The sequence below is a fragment of the Aethalodelphis obliquidens genome, unplaced genomic scaffold, assembly GCF_003676395.1.
Source record: "Aethalodelphis obliquidens isolate GAN/ISIS:26980383/991018 unplaced genomic scaffold, ASM367639v1 scaffold30, whole genome shotgun sequence".
Classification (NCBI taxonomy): domain Eukaryota; kingdom Metazoa; phylum Chordata; class Mammalia; order Artiodactyla; family Delphinidae; genus Aethalodelphis; species Aethalodelphis obliquidens.
In genome coordinates this window covers 7632142-7649153 of record NW_020837974.1, presented here as the reverse complement: position 1 = coordinate 7649153, position 17012 = coordinate 7632142, and the positions used below count along the sequence as shown (strand labels likewise).

The 17012-nt window shown below is 49.6% G+C and overlaps 1 protein-coding gene across 11 annotated transcripts in view; it reads right to left on the bottom strand.

Moving 5' to 3' along the window:
• CUX1 (cut like homeobox 1) overlaps window positions 1-17012 on the bottom strand; it is a 372932-nt gene that overhangs the window by 354975 nt on the left and 945 nt on the right. For 3 of the 11 annotated variants that reach the window (XM_027126062.1, XM_027126063.1, XM_027126064.1), the window contains exon 1: window positions 16117-16745. The exons of 5 other annotated variants lie outside the window; for them this stretch is intronic. In XM_027126062.1, the coding sequence (XP_026981863.1) occupies window positions 16117-16446 (330 nt within the window). In that variant the 5' untranslated portion in view covers window positions 16447-16745. Of the gene's footprint in view, window positions 1-16116; window positions 16748-17012 lie in introns of those variants that run through there. 3 more of the 11 variants (XM_027126060.1, XM_027126059.1, XM_027126066.1) reach the window with 3 other exon arrangements.

Sequence of the window (17012 nt, the reverse complement as noted above, 5' to 3'; positions counted from 1 at the left end):
TGTGGCACCAGTGCAAGAAGAAACACATAGGGTTTTGGAACAAAAGAACAACCCAGAAACATACCCAACGTGTATATGGGGACTTGGCATACAGTGGAGGTAACTTCCCAAATCACTGGGTAGGAGACTGGACCACTTGGCAGGCGGTGCTGGAAAAACTGAGTATCTCACATTTTACACAAAAAAGCCATCTCCAACCTAAAAATCTAAACGAATCTCTCTGGCCGTCCAAGTATGAGTATCTTTGAGATCTTGAGTGGGGAAAGATTTTCTCAAGACTGAAATGAAAAATTGATAGATTTGACTTCATCAAAATTAGGTTTTTCTGTTTATTGAAGGACACTACAGACAAATGAACAAAACGAGTGAAAGACTAGGAGAATATGCTTACAAACATGAAAACCAACACAGGGTGAGCATGCAAACACACAAGAAACTCTTGCAAATCAACAAAAGGACGGTAAACCATTTTAAAAAAGAAAAAAGGGACAAAATATATGACGAGACAATTTACAAAAAAGTAAATCTGAAAACCTAAACAAGTATAAAATGAGGTTTATAGAAGTAGAAAACTTACCGGTGATCAGAGAAAAATCACAACGCTGAAGTGCCACTTTCAAACCATCAGGCAGAAGCTTCTAGGAAGCGCTAATGAGGCTGTGGGAGAGAAGCATGGTGCGGCGCTCTGGCGAGCAAGCTGGTAGTGCTCAGTGAAATTAAGAACACTTTTCACCCTGGGACTCAGCAATCCTACTCCTGGGCATCTGTTAGGAGACACGTGTAATGATGCCCGAGGCCACCAAAGGGGGCCATCCCCAGGGAAGTGGACATGTGAGCTAGAGTGGTGCTAGGGACTGAATGGTGTGTCCCCCAAATTCATATGTTGAAGTCCTAGCCCTCGATGTGATGGTGTTTGGAGGTGGGGCCTTTGGGAGGTTTAGATGAGGTCATGAGGGTGGAATCCCCATGACGGGATTAGTGTCCTTATGAAAAGACTCACTCTCTCTCAAGACCCTTCATCATGTTGAGGACAGAGCAAGATGGCTGTCTGCAAGCTAGGGAGAGGGCTGTCCTCAGGAACTGAATCTGCAGGCACCTTGACCTTGGGCTTCCCAGCCTCCAGAACTGTGAGCAATAAATGTCTGCTATTTAACCCACCCCCACTCCTGTGTGTGGTATTTTGTTATAGCAGCTGGAGCTGACTAAGACAAGTGGATTCTTAAGGTGGAATCCGATGTAGCTCTCACGAATGATGAAATTTATGGGCATGGACAGATCTCAAAAACAGTGAGAAGTGAAAGGGAAGGAGAGAAAGATTTATAGCACGATGCCACGCTTAAGAATTATAACTACTTATACATACAAAACAGGCCACATACTTTACAAGAATACATCCGTATAGAGGCATACTAAACACGTTAGAATGAGGAGAGGAGGAGACTAGAAATGGGGATAGAGCAGAAAGGAGAAAAAATTTAGTAAGATGAATCATGATGTGCTGTGAACTGAGAAGTGATTACTGCAACTCGTGTGGGGGGAGACACATGTGTGTGTACACATGCACACACAAGACACATACATATACACACACACACACACACACACACGCCCTGAAGGCAGGCAGAAAATAGGGGTTTGATCTTTCCTGCCCAATGAGAGCGTTGGGGCTTCCCTGGTGGCGCAGTGGTTGAGAGTCCGCCTGCCGATGCAGGGGACACGGGTTCGTACCCCGGTCTGGGAAGATCCCACATGCCGCGGAGCGGCTGGGCCCGTGAGCCGTGGCCGCTGAGCCTGCGCGTCCGGAGCCTGTGTGCTCCGCAACGGGAGAGGCCACGGCAGTGAGAGGCCCGCGTACCACAAAAAAGAAAAAAGAAAAAAAGAAATGAGAGCGTTAAAGTTCTTACAACTTGACTTAAGGATTTCAATCTTTGACATAAAACAACTGGCAAGATGTCCCTAAACTTTCACAATTATAGTGAACTGGGTTGATAGCAGCCCCTCATTTCTATTCCAAGGAGGTAAGAGGATACACCTGTCTGGGTTGACAGACCACAGAGATACACATACATCTTCTACTTGAAGAAGATTTGGTATTTTGCTGTAACTTATGGAACCTGTCAATTTCATTCACAATTTACACCAGCTTCTAACTGTACTTAACTTATATTAACCATTCTAAATGCTCAGTGCTTTATCGGCTGGATCTAAAGTACTGAAGGACATCTGGCTTGGCAAATGGGATTCTGCTTGCTATCAGAAAAGAGAGCTTCAAGCGCTCACTTTCTTCTCACACCCTCAGGTCTGCCTTCAGCCAGGACCAGCGCATCTCAGAAAACATGACTTGCATGTCCACACCCAGACAAAGCAGTCAGGAGAAGCTTTCTGTGGTCTGGACTTCAGCTATAATGCTCGTTTGGCATCACAGAGAGCTGGGGGAGGGCGGCTGCAGGAGCCAGGGCCCAGGTTCCCGCCACCTCCCTGCTCCACGTCCTCCGTGGTTGCCGTCATCCTGGGCTTCCCCCTTTGGTGCTAAGATGATGGCAGCAGGCCTGGGCAGCCTCTTCTCCCGCAGGCGTGTTCACAGGCAGAAAATGGCAGTCTGTCCTGGCTTTTATCAAAGCAGCAGCACCATAAGCAAATCTGCCTGACAGTCCCCATCTCTCTGGCCAAAATGAAGTGAAATACCCAGCACACTTGGCCACGGGAGAGGCCCCTTGCTGGTGAGTAAGGAGGGAAGGCGGGGAGGGGAGAGATGAGGGGAGGGGGGCGGCCAACAGTGTGTGCTCTCATTCAAACTGCTCCCAGCCTCTCCACAATGCATCGGCACGTAACAGTGGTCCCGGGGGCGGGGGGGCGATCCCCATCAGTAAGGCACCCGAGAAAGAGTCAAGAGGAAGACCAGAGCAGAACAGAACAGAGCTAAGATGGAACAGTCTGGACCTTAAAATGAGCACCCCCAGAGAAAACAGGAGTCACAGAGAAGAAGCCACAAAGGAACAGACTCAAAACGCTAAACAGAGTCACCACCTACCACCCAGCAACTCCACTGTTAAGTATATACCTAAGAAAACTGAAAACCTACGGTCACATAAACACTTACACAGAGTTGTTCACCGCAGCCTTCTTCATACTAGCCCCAAAGTGGAAACAATCCAAATGCCCATCAATTTATGAAAGCACAAACAAGAAGTTGTACATCCACACCATGGGATATTATTCAGCCATGAAAAAGAACGAAGTGGTGATACCTGCTACAACGTGGATGAACCGACAGAACATCACAGTGAGTGAAAGAAGCCAGACGCGAAGGGCCACATACATACTGTATGATTCCGTTTATACGTGAAATACCCAGAATAGACAAACCCACAGAGACAGGAAGTAGATTAAAGGTTACACAGAGCTTGGGGGACGTGGGGCAGGTGAGGAGTGACTGCTGACAGGTATGGGGTTCTCGATGGGGTGTTGGAAACGTTCTGGAATTAGACTGTGGTGATGGTTGCACCACATTGTGAATATACCAAAAAATAATGAATTGTATACTTTAAAAAGGTTAAAATGGTTAGTTTTATATCAATTTTATCTTAAAAAGTAATGGAGCAGAGGTATCAGGCATCATGTCCAGGGAGCTGCCCTGTGCACCAGGACAGCAAGCAGCATGTTCAACGGGGAAAAGTTTTCCAAGCACGTGCTGCGCCATCACGCTCCCTCTCCGAAGTGTAAAACTAACTCTCCCTTAAAGAACAGAAATCCCTAAGACACTTAGGGGCCCTCATGGCCTAACTCAAAACTCCGCCTCAGCTTGCGCTTCTGACACAGCCCCTTGGCCAGCACGATCCCAACGGGAAATGCTGGAAAACTCACAGATGAGCATCAGGAAAACCTCCCTAGTCTCAGATATAAGAATCAGCTTTTGAAAAAATGCCCTGAGCCTCTCAAATTAACAGGTCACTGGACACTGGATGCCACCCGCGGGCACCACTGCTGAAAGTCCATTCCAAGAAGCTTCCCTGGAGGACAGCAGGATGGCAGGAGCGTCTGGAGACAGGCTGTGCGGGTAGGGGCGGGAGGCCCACCATGGCGCCCTCGAGCGAACATGCACCCCCCAGCCCAGTTCTGGGAAGGGCTGCGATTCCCCATCAGCGGGAGATGGGAGTGCCCAGCTTCGGGGGCAACAGTGGATCGGGGTACAGATTTCTCAGCAAGACCCCCTCCTCCTAACACAAAATAAAACCACCACCACATGCAAAGAGGAAGCCCACAAACACAAGCTCCATCGTGAGGGCTGAGGCGGTTTCCTGGTCCCAGAGCCCTGCACACTGGCCACCTGGGAATAGTTCCCACAGTGACATTTTTAAACCTGGCTTCCACCCCACCCCCTCCTTTCACCCCAAGGTGGTTCTTGCACCTTTTCCTTTCTCCCTAAACCATCCTGCCCGTTCTTCAGGCCGTGTTCACCCTGACTTAAGTGCGACCTCCCTCCAATATCCCAGAGTAAGTAGAGGAATCCCGCAGTAGTGCCCTGCTCCTCCCGTGTGGCCTCCCCCAGACTTGCTTTCCTAGCTCTCTGACCTGAAAACAAGTTTGAGCCTTTGCGTCCTAAAATAGGCCTCCCCACCCACCACCCCCATCCCTGCACCTCCCCCATGCTGCACACCTCACAGGTCCTGGAGCTGCCCCTGGTGGGGTGGGACAGAGGCACCGGGCAGCCCCAAAGGCAGCCGCACCCCTGGTGACAGAGAGTGGCCATCCTAATAGCTGGCAGACAGGAACAGGCCAGCAGGATGTACCTGACTTGCCACCAGGTATCACGCTATAATTAGCCATTGTAATTGAAGCCGAACGTAATTAATTACAAATTGAAGTGTTCAAGTTTAATTCCATTAAAATTACACCATGAAACTAGGGAATTACAAAGGATTACCGACAAAAAGCAAATAGGGATGAATAAAAGAAATGACGGGCTGACTCCATGCATGTCTGGGTCACACCCAACGCTCAAGTAGGGCGGACGGCACCCCACCTGCTTTTAATCAACCTCTGGGGCCCAGCCCAGCGGCCGTGTGCATGGGCCACCTCTGGAAGGGCCAGCGCCAGGCACCAGGTGACACAGGCCTGCTGGCCGCTCAGCATCTACCAGAACCTGAAGACCACTCCTTCCTCCAGGCACTGCTCCCAGCCCCTCCCCCAGCCCCAGTCTCCTCAGCTGACACCTCTCCCCCAGAAGGCCTGTCCAAATGCCACTCACTGGGCCCATCTCTGCCACGGCCACCACGACCCCAGCAGCCTCCCTGGACACATCAGGACCCGGGCGCCGCCTCCTCCCTCGGCCACCAGCACTCAGCCTGGCATCTTTTCTCCTGGCCCAGTCCCTCTCCACCCCTTACTGGACTAGGACGTCCTACCCTCCCGGCTCCATCCCTCACCACCCCTCCCCCTCACACTCTGATCAGCCTGTCCTAAGGAGCTTCTGGAAGAATCCTCCTAAACACAAATCTGTGTGCTGAATTGGCCCTCTCGCATTTAAAAGCAGCATCTCTCAGGGCCCTCAGAACACAGAACTGACTCAGCAGGGCTTTGCACAGAGGCTGTCTGGGCCCAGGCCCTGGGCACGTACTTGCACTCTGTAACGTACTTATTCCTTCTGTGTTTACTTTCTGTCTCCCCTGCTGGATCGTAAGCTCCCTGAGGGCAGGGACGTCCTGCTGCTCTGGTCACTAGAAGGCTGTGCTGGAACAGTGCCTGGCTCACAGGGGAGGTCAGTGCAGCACGATGTCCCAGGCCCATCTTTCCAGGCCCCTGTCCTGCCCTCCGCACACATCAGACACCCCCGGCCCCGAACCTGACGCCTGCGGATGCCCTGTGTCCTGCAGTTCTGACCAGTGGGGCCGCGGGCTCAGTCCTCTTGGTACCCCAGGGGCTTGAACAGGATCCAGTGCGGACACTGGGCACCACGGAGACCCGCTCAATAAATGAATGAATGAGAGGCCCCAACAGTCCACGAAAAAGAATGAGTCATTCAAAAAACAAACAAAACTGCAAACCCCCTCACTCAAACACGCTGCATTATTTCTGAGACCAGCGCACCTTTGCGCATATTCTCTTACTAAATGTACAACTTCATTACAAAACAAGTCGCATCATCTCCAAAAAACCAGGCCTGCAGAATAATCATGTGAATTCAGAGTAGCCTGAATGCTCAGCTTTTCCATGAGGACTCCCTGAGGAAAGTAAGGCGCGTCAGCTGATCAGGCTTCTCATCAAGGGATGGATGTCCACCTGAAGACCCCTTACGGAGCCGGCCTCCTACTGAACACACCCCAGCACCGCCTTCACCTGCAACTGGGAACAAAACCCTGTGTGGTTGATGCTTTTCGGGTGATATGAGTGGATTTGAATCCAGTATCACTACGATGGCTAAAGCAACTAGATTCCCAGGGGCTGAGGGGGGCGGTTTCGTCTTGGCCGAATATTTGCATCTCACAGCGAATTGCTCCCCAGCACCAGCATCAGGCCAGGTGTGTCAGAGAACAGTCTTGGTTAGAGACCCATGCTCCACAGCCCAGTGCTCAGGGCAGTTCCGCTGGACAGTGCCTGGCCTCCCCTGAGCCAGCTCGCTCCCTCCCTCCCGCCCAGGCCCCATCATCAGGCCTCTCTCCTGCCTTCCATTTCCCCAAAACCTTCCCACAAATTTGCTCTGTGCACAGATGGGGCGTTGAGGGCAGCAGGTGACACAAGGAGGGTTATGTTCAGCCCAACGCTGGAACTGTACCCCTACTATCAAGATAAAGTTTGCTAACGGGAGTACTCACTGCCTGGGGAAGGACTCTCTCTCAGATAATTCTCTTTGGAGCTCTATTGCTGGGAGCTGACTCTGAAGTCTCAGGGCAGGGGAGGCTCTAGAAAATGTCTCGGATCCAGCGAGGCCTTGGCCAGAAGGTGTCTGTCCACCGGTCACCCAAGTACCTTCATGTGCACCTCAGAAACTCTACTCAATCCCCAGCTGCTCACATTCAGTGACTCACCCACCCCCAAGCTCACCCCGGGCAGCTTGTGGACAGGGGACCCCTTCTGCTCCCCCTGTCGCCTCATCACAACGACCCCACTTCAAGGGAGAGCTCCTCTCAGGGACAGCAGGGGTGGCAGGCAAAGTGTGGACGGGACAGAGGCAGCCCCAGGCATCCACTTTCTCCTCGCAGCTTCTCACCTTCCAGCCCGGATCGTAGCTCCTCCACTGGACTGTGGTGTGGACGACAGGAAAGAAATCAACAGCCTAAACCAGATCCTGCCCAGGGTCAATACTCAGGAAATGAGAGCTGATACCATATATATATATATATATATATATATATATATATATATATATATGTATGTATATATGGCATAAAAAAAAATTTTTTTAAGCATCTGTCTTGTCACTAGTGGACATAAAACCAGCTACAATAAGAGGAATCCAATGCTTTCCTTCTCTTCTCTGCCTTTTCCTGAAGCAACACTGCAATCCCAGCTCCAGAAATGGGGAAGTTAAGACACAAGGTGGGAGCGGGGGGGACCAGATTAATCCTTCAGCCCTCCCCACCGCAAATGATGGCCAACTCTCAAGCACCAACCAAAACGCAAACAGATCCTCCACAGGCTTCAACCCACCTTGGAGACTCAACATCAAAACCTCTCCACTGCACTTCACCCCTCCTTTTTCCCAGGGCTCAGCCCCTGAATTCCCGCCACTCCCCCCAAAACCCACAAAGCCCAACAAAGGAGCGTGTCTTCTTCCACTGCCTCCTCCCCGTCCCTCTGGACACCAGGCCGTGCCCCCCTCATCAGCCACCCAGGCTGGACCCCAGGGACGGTGGCTCCTCTCAGCGCCCCCCCTTGGTGAGGTCCTGGCAGCCCTCACTTCCCCAAATCCATGCAAATGCTGATGCAGCCAGACACTGACGTCACCCCTACAAAAATACCCTAGGTACTTTCTTTGTAAATGAAGAAGCAGAGAAAGCATGCAGGCTATGAAGGCCACTGCTGTGAAACGAGCTGCTCGGGAGCCTTTGCCCAGGCCCACGGGACAGCTTCTGGGGGCCGAGCACGCCTGAGACGTTTCTCCAGCACTGACCCCCAAGCCTTCGTGTTTCTTGCTACTCGCTTTCTCTTGCATTGGTGGAGTCCTGACCGTTGCAATACCAACTTTCCCCATTCATATGGGGAAGTTTCCTCCCATTCAGGCTGTGAGCAGAGTCAGAGAATAAATCTCCGTCAAAGAATTGTTCTGCCCGATTCTATTTTTAAAAACGTGAATTTTCTGTGTTATGTGCCACAAATACAATTATGTATATTTTAACCAACGTATATGTCACTTTGCAAAGAAGGAGTTTAATAAACAGGAATAAAAAAAGAAATACATGTTCTATCAGTGTGTATCTATCAGTAGCTTTCAAAACACAGCCATTTTAATATACCCTGCCTATCTTTCACAATTCTAAGAAGAATTCCGTTTGCTTTCTTAAACTAACTAGCTGAGTGAGTCCCAAATCAGAAATACACAGGACTGCTCCCTAAAAGACGCCCTCAGTTCTCGTGCAGCAGGACTCGCTGGGTGCCAAGATTTGTGGTGGGTGCCACAGCAGAGGGCAGAGTGAACAGCAGGTGCGTGCCTGGGAAGCTCAGTGGGTGCTATGTGGGGGCCATCAGAAACAGCAAAGGAGACAGCCAGAGCTCAGCGACCACCGGCCACCCCCCAACTGCTCTGCTGGCACACCCTCTCCCACGCTTCCCCAGGTGCACAGAACTCGGCTCAAGCTTTACCGGCCTCTGGGCGCTTTCCCTGCCCACTCCACCCGGCTCTGGACGCCCATCCTCTGCAGCCCTCCACCGATCCACGCGCATGCTCCGTGACGGCTGCCTCCCAGCCACCCGGCGCACCTCTGCCCATAGCAGGCTGCCCGCTCTTCCAGCGGGGAGCCGCGGCTCTCTCACCCTGCATCACAGTGCCTGGCACACAGGGGCTCCCTTGGCGTTGGTGAAAATGAAGAAGAAGTGCATAAACTAGACTACAGACTCAGATGTGCAGAGGGAGGAGTTTCCCCAGTGGACCGGGGATCTGGGATCCTCCTAAGCGGGGAGGGGGCGGGGGGAGGGTTAGGCGGGGTGGAGACAGCCGTCAGGAACTCTGCCTCCTAAGGAATGTGGCCGCCATTCTGTGCCAACGTGAGCCACTGTGGGTCTTTAAGGAGAGGAATGACATGATGAAATCAATGATTTGGGAAGATTCATCTGGCAGCCACATACATAATGGATCGCGACCCGTTTCATACAATTTTCAAACAAGTAAAGGCTCTTGTAGTTAGGAAGCTTTGGCTCTCACACACAAGCAGCCTTCAAAACTAACTGCGCGCGCACACGCACACACAAGATTTATTAAAGTATCAGTGTGTCTTAAAATGACAGCATAATTACACACCAACACAGAGCAACGTGAAACAATCACCACAAACCACTTCTTACTCCTCCTGACGATGACATTCAACCGTAACTGGCAATATCCTTCCTCTTCCAATCCCATATCAATGCTGACAAATTGGGGTGCCAGGGTTGAGGAACCATAGGGGGAAGAGCATGTGTCCCTCCCCCTCCCCCAACCCCCAGGGATGGTCGGCTCCAGGTGACAGCTTCCTGCCATGCTCTCCAAGGTAAGTGCTCGCCAGGCCCTGGCCGCCTCACTGGTCCTCTGCGCTTGCCCCTGAGGTCCCTGGCAGACCACGTCACCTGGACAGGGCGCTCTGGCAGCAGCCTGGAATTCCCGTCTGGCTGCTGGGTCCCACACATGCCTGTGGAGCAGAAGCATGACTCTGAACCTGACCTGTCTCCGACTTGGCTGACGGGTGTGACAGCGCACTGTGTTATGTAAACGAGTCGAGGTACAAGTGAAACAAAGCGATTCCAGTAAACTGAGGTTTCTACACTGGTTTACATGAACCCTCTGATTCTCACAGCTTTCTGTTTCAAAAACGTACAACTTACACCACCTCTTCCTGTGTGAACGGTAAGGGAAGGTGGAATTTTATTTGCAGGTCTACGTATTTTAGCTGTAACTTCTGCACGGTGATGACCCAAAATTTTTTCCCCTTTAAAAGGTTTGTGTCCTATGGGCAGCTGGGCACAGTAGAACAATGTGAAACAAAGAATTCACTGTACACAGAACCGCATGGGTTCAAGTTCTAGGGCAACTATCATGGTGAAAAACAGAAAATAAAGGATGCGTTTCACCATTATCTGCCACACCTTTCCGAATGAAGCAAAAACGGTGACAGGAGCAACAGAATGTTCTTATTTTCAGGGTAAGGAGAAAAAAAATCTTTTCCAAACCTAATCAAAAAATTGAATGTACAATCCCCTCCAGCAAGAATTTTATTTTTAATGTTCATTTACATAGTATCTTTCTTCCAAGAATCTCAAAATAATGGAGCTCCACAAATACTTTTAAAAAAACAACAACAACAACAGTTGTCACACGAAGGAGGGGACAGGCTTGGCAGGGCGGGAGCTCAGAGAGGGACAAGAAGTGGCAAGCAGGGTGGCAGCAGGCACTCGGCTGGCAGCACCCAGGCTGAGTGCGGCTCCGAAGCGGCCCTTCCTTTGCCAGCAGCTCACCGGCCTTGCTTCTATTTGCATCTTCCAGCTCTTCAAGACAAGGATTTACCTTTGGTGTCACTTAATAGCTTTACATCAAATTATTTTGATCTAAACAGCAATTTCTCCTCCAAAAATCCAAGGGAAGGTGGCAATAAACCAAAGACCCTTGCAGGTCCAAAATAACAACTGAACCAAGATGCCTAAAATGAGTTCATATTCTTTTGGGTCTTAAAAATATAAAACTATGTTAGAAAATAAAATGTTAACAATTTATTAGGGGAAGAGACCTGGTGATTAAGAAAGACCATCTTGCTTTTTGGGGGAAATTGGAAAGAAGCTTTTGAGCTGGTTGGGTTTTTTGTTTTTTACAACTGGGTGGACAGGATCTGAACGCCTTACATTTGGCAAAAAGCTGTCAACACCCAAATAAAATTTTAATGACAGTAAGAATGGCATTCTATTTCTCACAATTTCGCAATGTTCACTTAAGAAAGAGCTAATTTGTCAATATGTTTTTCCCTTAACCAAACTCAAGACACCACACAACTATGCATAACTTTTTAAAGAAATGTTAACTCCTTTAACTTATTTGATAAACACAGTCAAAGAGAAAGATGTCTAAGAAAACGGCCGCAGGCTGGTATACCCAGGGTAATGCTAAGAGAGCACAAGCTTCAGAGAGAGTTCTGGTAATTTCTCCCGACATTAACTTCACAAATCACAGTCAAAAGCATCCAGGATTTCAACTGTCAGCTGAGTGAGTCGGCCACAAGCAAGACTGGGTAGGCCCTGCTGTGGCCTCTTGTGTTTTATAAAAGGTGTGGACCACATAGCTGGTGTTCCCAACTTCACAAGTGCCTCAAAGAAGGAAGCAGAATCTAGTCAGTTTCACGTGCACCTCCTACCTATTCTTCCAGTGGCTCTGCAGTGTTGGATAAATTCTTGGAAGGACTGAACACTCCCAACCCCGCTCCTTTCCGGTCACCTGTCCCATGGTGTTCCTGAGAATGGGGCGGGGGGGGGGGGGGGGGAACCTCTGCGTAGGGATCCCACCAATCATACATTTGAAGAACTTCCCCGGCTGCCCCAGGCCCAGGGCTCTAATAAACACAAAAATTCTGCTGCCTGCCCAGGGCCTCCTGCCTAAGGAAAGGCCTTCAGATTCAAATGAAGAAACTGACAACATTTATTTTGCACACTAACATCATCGTATCAGAATTTAATTACAGCAAGAATTAGAATTATTTTTATTAGAAAGTTGTTTACTTTTCAAAGGAAAGGTTCTTGATGGGGTTTGCAACAAATCAGACGTCTTTCAGGAAGAGCTGTTCGCCTTCAAACTATGTCACATTATATGAACAGGGTAGCGCACAGACTTTTTAAGTCACAGGTACATTATCCCAGGTGCTTAGCCCAGGTGCTTCAAAGCAGCTTCAAGCCATGGTACAAATGAAGGCTATGCCACAGGTACCCCGTCAATCCCAGGTAAGTCCCTGCAGGAACACCTCCTGCCCAGCCAAAGACCGTTCTCCTCTACCAGCGTTCTCAGAGGAGAGCCGAAAAGCAGGACTGATTACAGCTCAGCAAATCCAAGACTGTGAGAACCGACAGCTCGACACAAATCAGCACCTAAACACCAACCGAAACTTGGTTCTTAAACATAAAGCAAAACCAAGGCTATTAGCTGGCTTTGAAAAGTAGAATAGGAAGAATGACTGAGATAATTCAGAGGGCCCCACCGTGAACATTTTACTGAAATATCCTCCTAACCTGGTGTTTGGTTTGGTCTGGTTTGGTTGCTATTTAAGGTTACATCTCTAAATGTACTTAGGGAAAGTAATTTCTTTCTGAATTTGAAATGTTTATCAGGGTATAAGAAAAGGTACCCAAATGCTCATGTCAACAAATGCTTATTAAATCAGAAATCACAAATTTCTTTGCTCTATTAGTTATATAATACAGATATTAAATCGCTCGTCTAATTATGCCATTAAAGTTCCCCTTTCACTCCGTGATCCACACATGCACAGTTCTCTTGGGTGTCCAAGCACACACAGGTATCCCGTCCCTAAAACGCCCAGCACAGCTGAACATCAGGTAAACAGCAGTGGGGCACAGGGAGAGGTCACAGAGCCCCATTTCAAACAGCTTCAACAAAATGAATGGCCATAAGTAAGGAGTGTCTCTGTGCTCTGCTATAATAAGATTCAAACACAGGATTCCAAGAATTCCACCTGTTTCCAATTAGATACCAGAACTGCTTGAGTGTTTAAACCACATTCACTTGCTACTTATACAAAACAATTCTTCCGGGTTTTCTGAACATTTTAAGTATGTTAAAATAAGATTAAGGGTCTGGTTTAGACAATCAGAGGCAGGGGAATTTCAGCTGAAACCAAAACTATCTCTCTGCAGCCATAATGCAGAGCTTCAGACAAAACAACAGGATGAAATACACGAATTTCTATCTTTGACAATTACTTGTAAAAATCAGAACTTTCATAGGGAAAGCTACTATATATATATAATGTATGTATAATATGTTAAATAGGTTTTTAAATAATTTCTAAAAATATATGATCCTGTATATTTAATGTTTATAGTAACTTTTAGTCAGCATTTATGTTACAGTCCATCAGATATACCTGTCTTAAATATGTGACACTTACATGAAGCCAAACGTGTGACCTGAAAAAGACGGAAGCACAGGTAGGAATCTGGCTTAGCTCTGCAGGATTTTTCACACGATGAATTTCTCTTTTTAAAAATGTACAACTTTTCCTCTAACAAATTTGTCCTTCCTTCCTTTCACTGAGGATGTTCCTTGTGCTTTTATAAAGGAGCTGAAAGGCACATGGATTTTCTACTTGGAGCCCTGTTTTCTCTCCTAAGACACAGAATATGAGCACAGCCTCAGGAGCAGTTTAGACTGCTGACTGCTCCAGGTAGACTCGGAGTGGAGGGTCTCCAAGCACAGCCTGGTGCTTCTGCACAGGGACATCCCCCCCTCCACACCACCCACCCCCCCGGCCCCGCATGAACCCTAGTGGGTTCGTCTGAATTGCATACAACAGGGCAGAGAACTTCTTCAACAGCCACTAAAGGTCTTGGGCTCCATCAGCTCACCAGACAGTATTTTTAATTTTAAGGTTAGCTCAGTGGATTAGGAGAGAGTCATTCCTGAGGGGACTAGCAATCTGTCCGTTTCATGTCACTAACTACTGGCAGGAGATGGGTGAAATTGGGGAAGCAGAAGAGGGCCTCTATGGACCCAACTGCCCAGGAGGTGCTGCGTAACTCAACCCCTTCACTGACTTACACCTTTAAAAAAAAAAAAAAAAGGCAAAACAAAAACCCAAAAAAAAACCCTACACATAGTTTTGTATAAAAGAAAAAGAAAAAAAAAAAACTTTAATCAACTGATAATGACCCCCTTCCCACACTCAATCTCAAAGACAATGATATTAAGAGAACCAAGAAAACAAAAACAGCAGTTGTGTGGAACCCCTCCATTGGTTTACTCATTATTTTATAAAGGGTCCTAGATGAGATACATATTTTAATCAAAATAATATACTTCCTAGAGGGAAGAGTTCTGGAGGGCTGGTAACATACACACTTCCTTAACAGGAGAAAACAAAATAAAAGCAACCAGAAAATGGACTTGCAGCAAAAATGAAATTGTTTTCTTATTTTGAAAAAGAGGAAAACATTTAAAGGTTACTTTTGCAGAGGTTCCTTAAAGGGAAAGGCTAGTCACCACGGAGGAATAACGAACGCCCTAGCCAGGCACTGGCAAAAAGCTACCCTAACATACAGAATTACATGAGCTCATTTTAGAAAGTGTCCTCTTTCCAAACGTGTATTTAAAAGACAAATTTATACAATAGTGGTTTTCTTATTAAAAAAAAAAAATCCTGGTTTTTACAAGTCTGGGATAGGATAAAAACTTGTCCAACTAGTCTTAACAAGGCCAGATCACTGAAATTCCCATACCAACAAGACTTTGGGACTAAAAAGGAAACAAAATAGAGCTCAGTCTTCAGAAACTCTCTTCCTGGGCACTCACTGCACAGCCCAAGGCAGCTTCAAGTCAGACCGAGCAGAGGGCCCGGAACTCTGCCCCGGCTCCCCGCATTGTGGCCAGGGGCTCCCCGCATTGTGACCAGGGGCACAATTGCCTCAACTCACCTGGACCCTCCGAGACCCAGCCTCTTTACCACAACCCTCGCTGGGCTCTGCAGGCAACCCGATCTCGGTGTAAGGGGCTCTGGAAAGATGAGAAGAGTCTGAAACTAATGAATTCTCTCTTCTCAAACTGCAGTCCCACTGGCTCACTTACTGTCTGAGAATAGAGGTGACGCTAAACTAGATATCATTTCAAAAGGCCTCTTCAGGGCCCAGAGAAAGAACTAGTTTAGCCTTCTCCTGGAACTTGGGCGTTCCACAGGCAACTGAAGGTTTTCAAACAGGGATGAAGCGGCAATAGGAAATCATCGAAGGCCAAATCCTTATCTATCACCAAAAGCCAATGGCTGCTCAGTAAAAAAAACGATGCTCAAAGAATTTTTAAGATTCAAGATGAACATCTGAAAGTGCATTCACATGAACTGATAGGGAAACTTTTCAGTAAAGTTACACAGTTAACCATGCTACCCTGAAGAACTAGCTAATCACCAAGGTGGGGGGGAACGGGGTCAACGAGTTCATATAATAACTCCCTAGAAACCAAATCCACCTCCCAGGCAGTTTTGCCAGGATGCTTAAAGAAGAAATCGCATTGGTGTTAAGCTAGAATGTCACGTTTAGGAAGACAAGAAAAAAAAAATATTAAGGTTTGTCTCCTAAAACTCCACAACGGGTTTTACAGTAAGCTCAGGAATTAAATTATGGTAAAAGGGAGCTATTTTTACTAAAACAGGGTAGACCAATTTATCAAAAATGCCATTCAGCTGTGTTCATTACATTCAGGAATCTAATTTACACAATAGACACTTTGGAGTAATCTATTTTAGTCAATAAACACGAACTCCTTTAAGTTTTAATCTTATCGGAAATACATATTTCACATAGTCTTCTTGCTAGTTAAGTGAGAAATCTGAAGAAATTTCATAACGACTATGAGTCTGCTTTACCGCTCTTACGTAGGCAGAGCAGAAAACAAGCACACACAATTAAAGTTGTCATACTCCGTTTATATACATTTTAATCCAATCCGCTTCACTTCATACAAGCCCGCATCTGGAGTTCATTTGCTTTCCTCCTAAAAGTACTGTAGGTCACTATCACCAGTCCTCCGGGTTAGGAAAGTTAGGCCAAGTTTACCTTCAAGCACACCTTTGAGTTGGGAGCAACAGCCGTCCCCCCCGGGACGCCGAGGGCCCACACCCCCGCCCCGGAGCGCCAGGCCGCCCAGGGTCTCTAAGACGCAGACACCCCCCCAACACCACCGCCAGCGCTCGCGGAGTTTCTGGCCCACACGCCGCTCACCTTCAACTTGGCTCCGGCTACGCACAACATCCACCTGGCAGAGTCCCGGGGCCGTCCCGGCGCCGCGAGCGCGGAGCTGGCAGGTCCCGGGCGGACCCCGAGGGCGCGCCGCTCCCCTGGGTGGGGGTTGGCAGGCAGGAACGCGCCCCCTGGGCACGCCTGCGGCTCGGGCGCCGGATGTGGAGCCCCAGCACGATGCCCCCTCGGCGCCCGGGGCTCGGCGCGTGGTCCACGGCCCGGTATACCACAGTCCAGCGAGGCCCCGGGGGCTTTGGTTTCGAGAACCCGATCGGAGTAGGCATTTCGAAGCGGACCCGCCGCGCGGTCCATTGCCCCCCGCGGGCCCTGCTGGGAGGACAGGGCCTCGGAGGAGAGGATCAGAGAGAAGCGGGGGGGTGGGATATTTACTGGGGTCCGCGGGAGCCCCTGGGCGCGGGGAGAGGACCGCCCGGACAGGCGCCGGGGAGCAAGCGCCCCCGGCCCGGACAGACCGCGCAACCGGGCGCAGAGCCGGGCCTGCGTTCGGGGAAAGTTGCAGCCCTCCTCCGGCGCCCGTACCCGCGCCCCCGGGACACCCGACACCCGGGCTCCGCGTGCGCGGCGCCCGCCGCCCCCAGCAAGTTTCCCCAAGCGCCCCTACCGGGGTTCCCGGCCGCGGAGGGGCCGGCTCCGCGCCGCTCCTGCAGGCACACAAAAGAGCGGGGCGGCTGCGGGGTCTGCGGGTGGCCCCCGGGCACCCGCCCGGACGTAAACAAACCCCGGGGTCCGCGCTGGGCGCCCCACGCCTGGCGGGGGAGCGGCGGCGCGGTCCCCGCCCGCTGACAGCCGGGGGCCGCGGCTGGGGGCCGCGGCCGGGGCCCGGGCCGGCCGGGTAGCGCGGACGCCCGCCCGGCCAC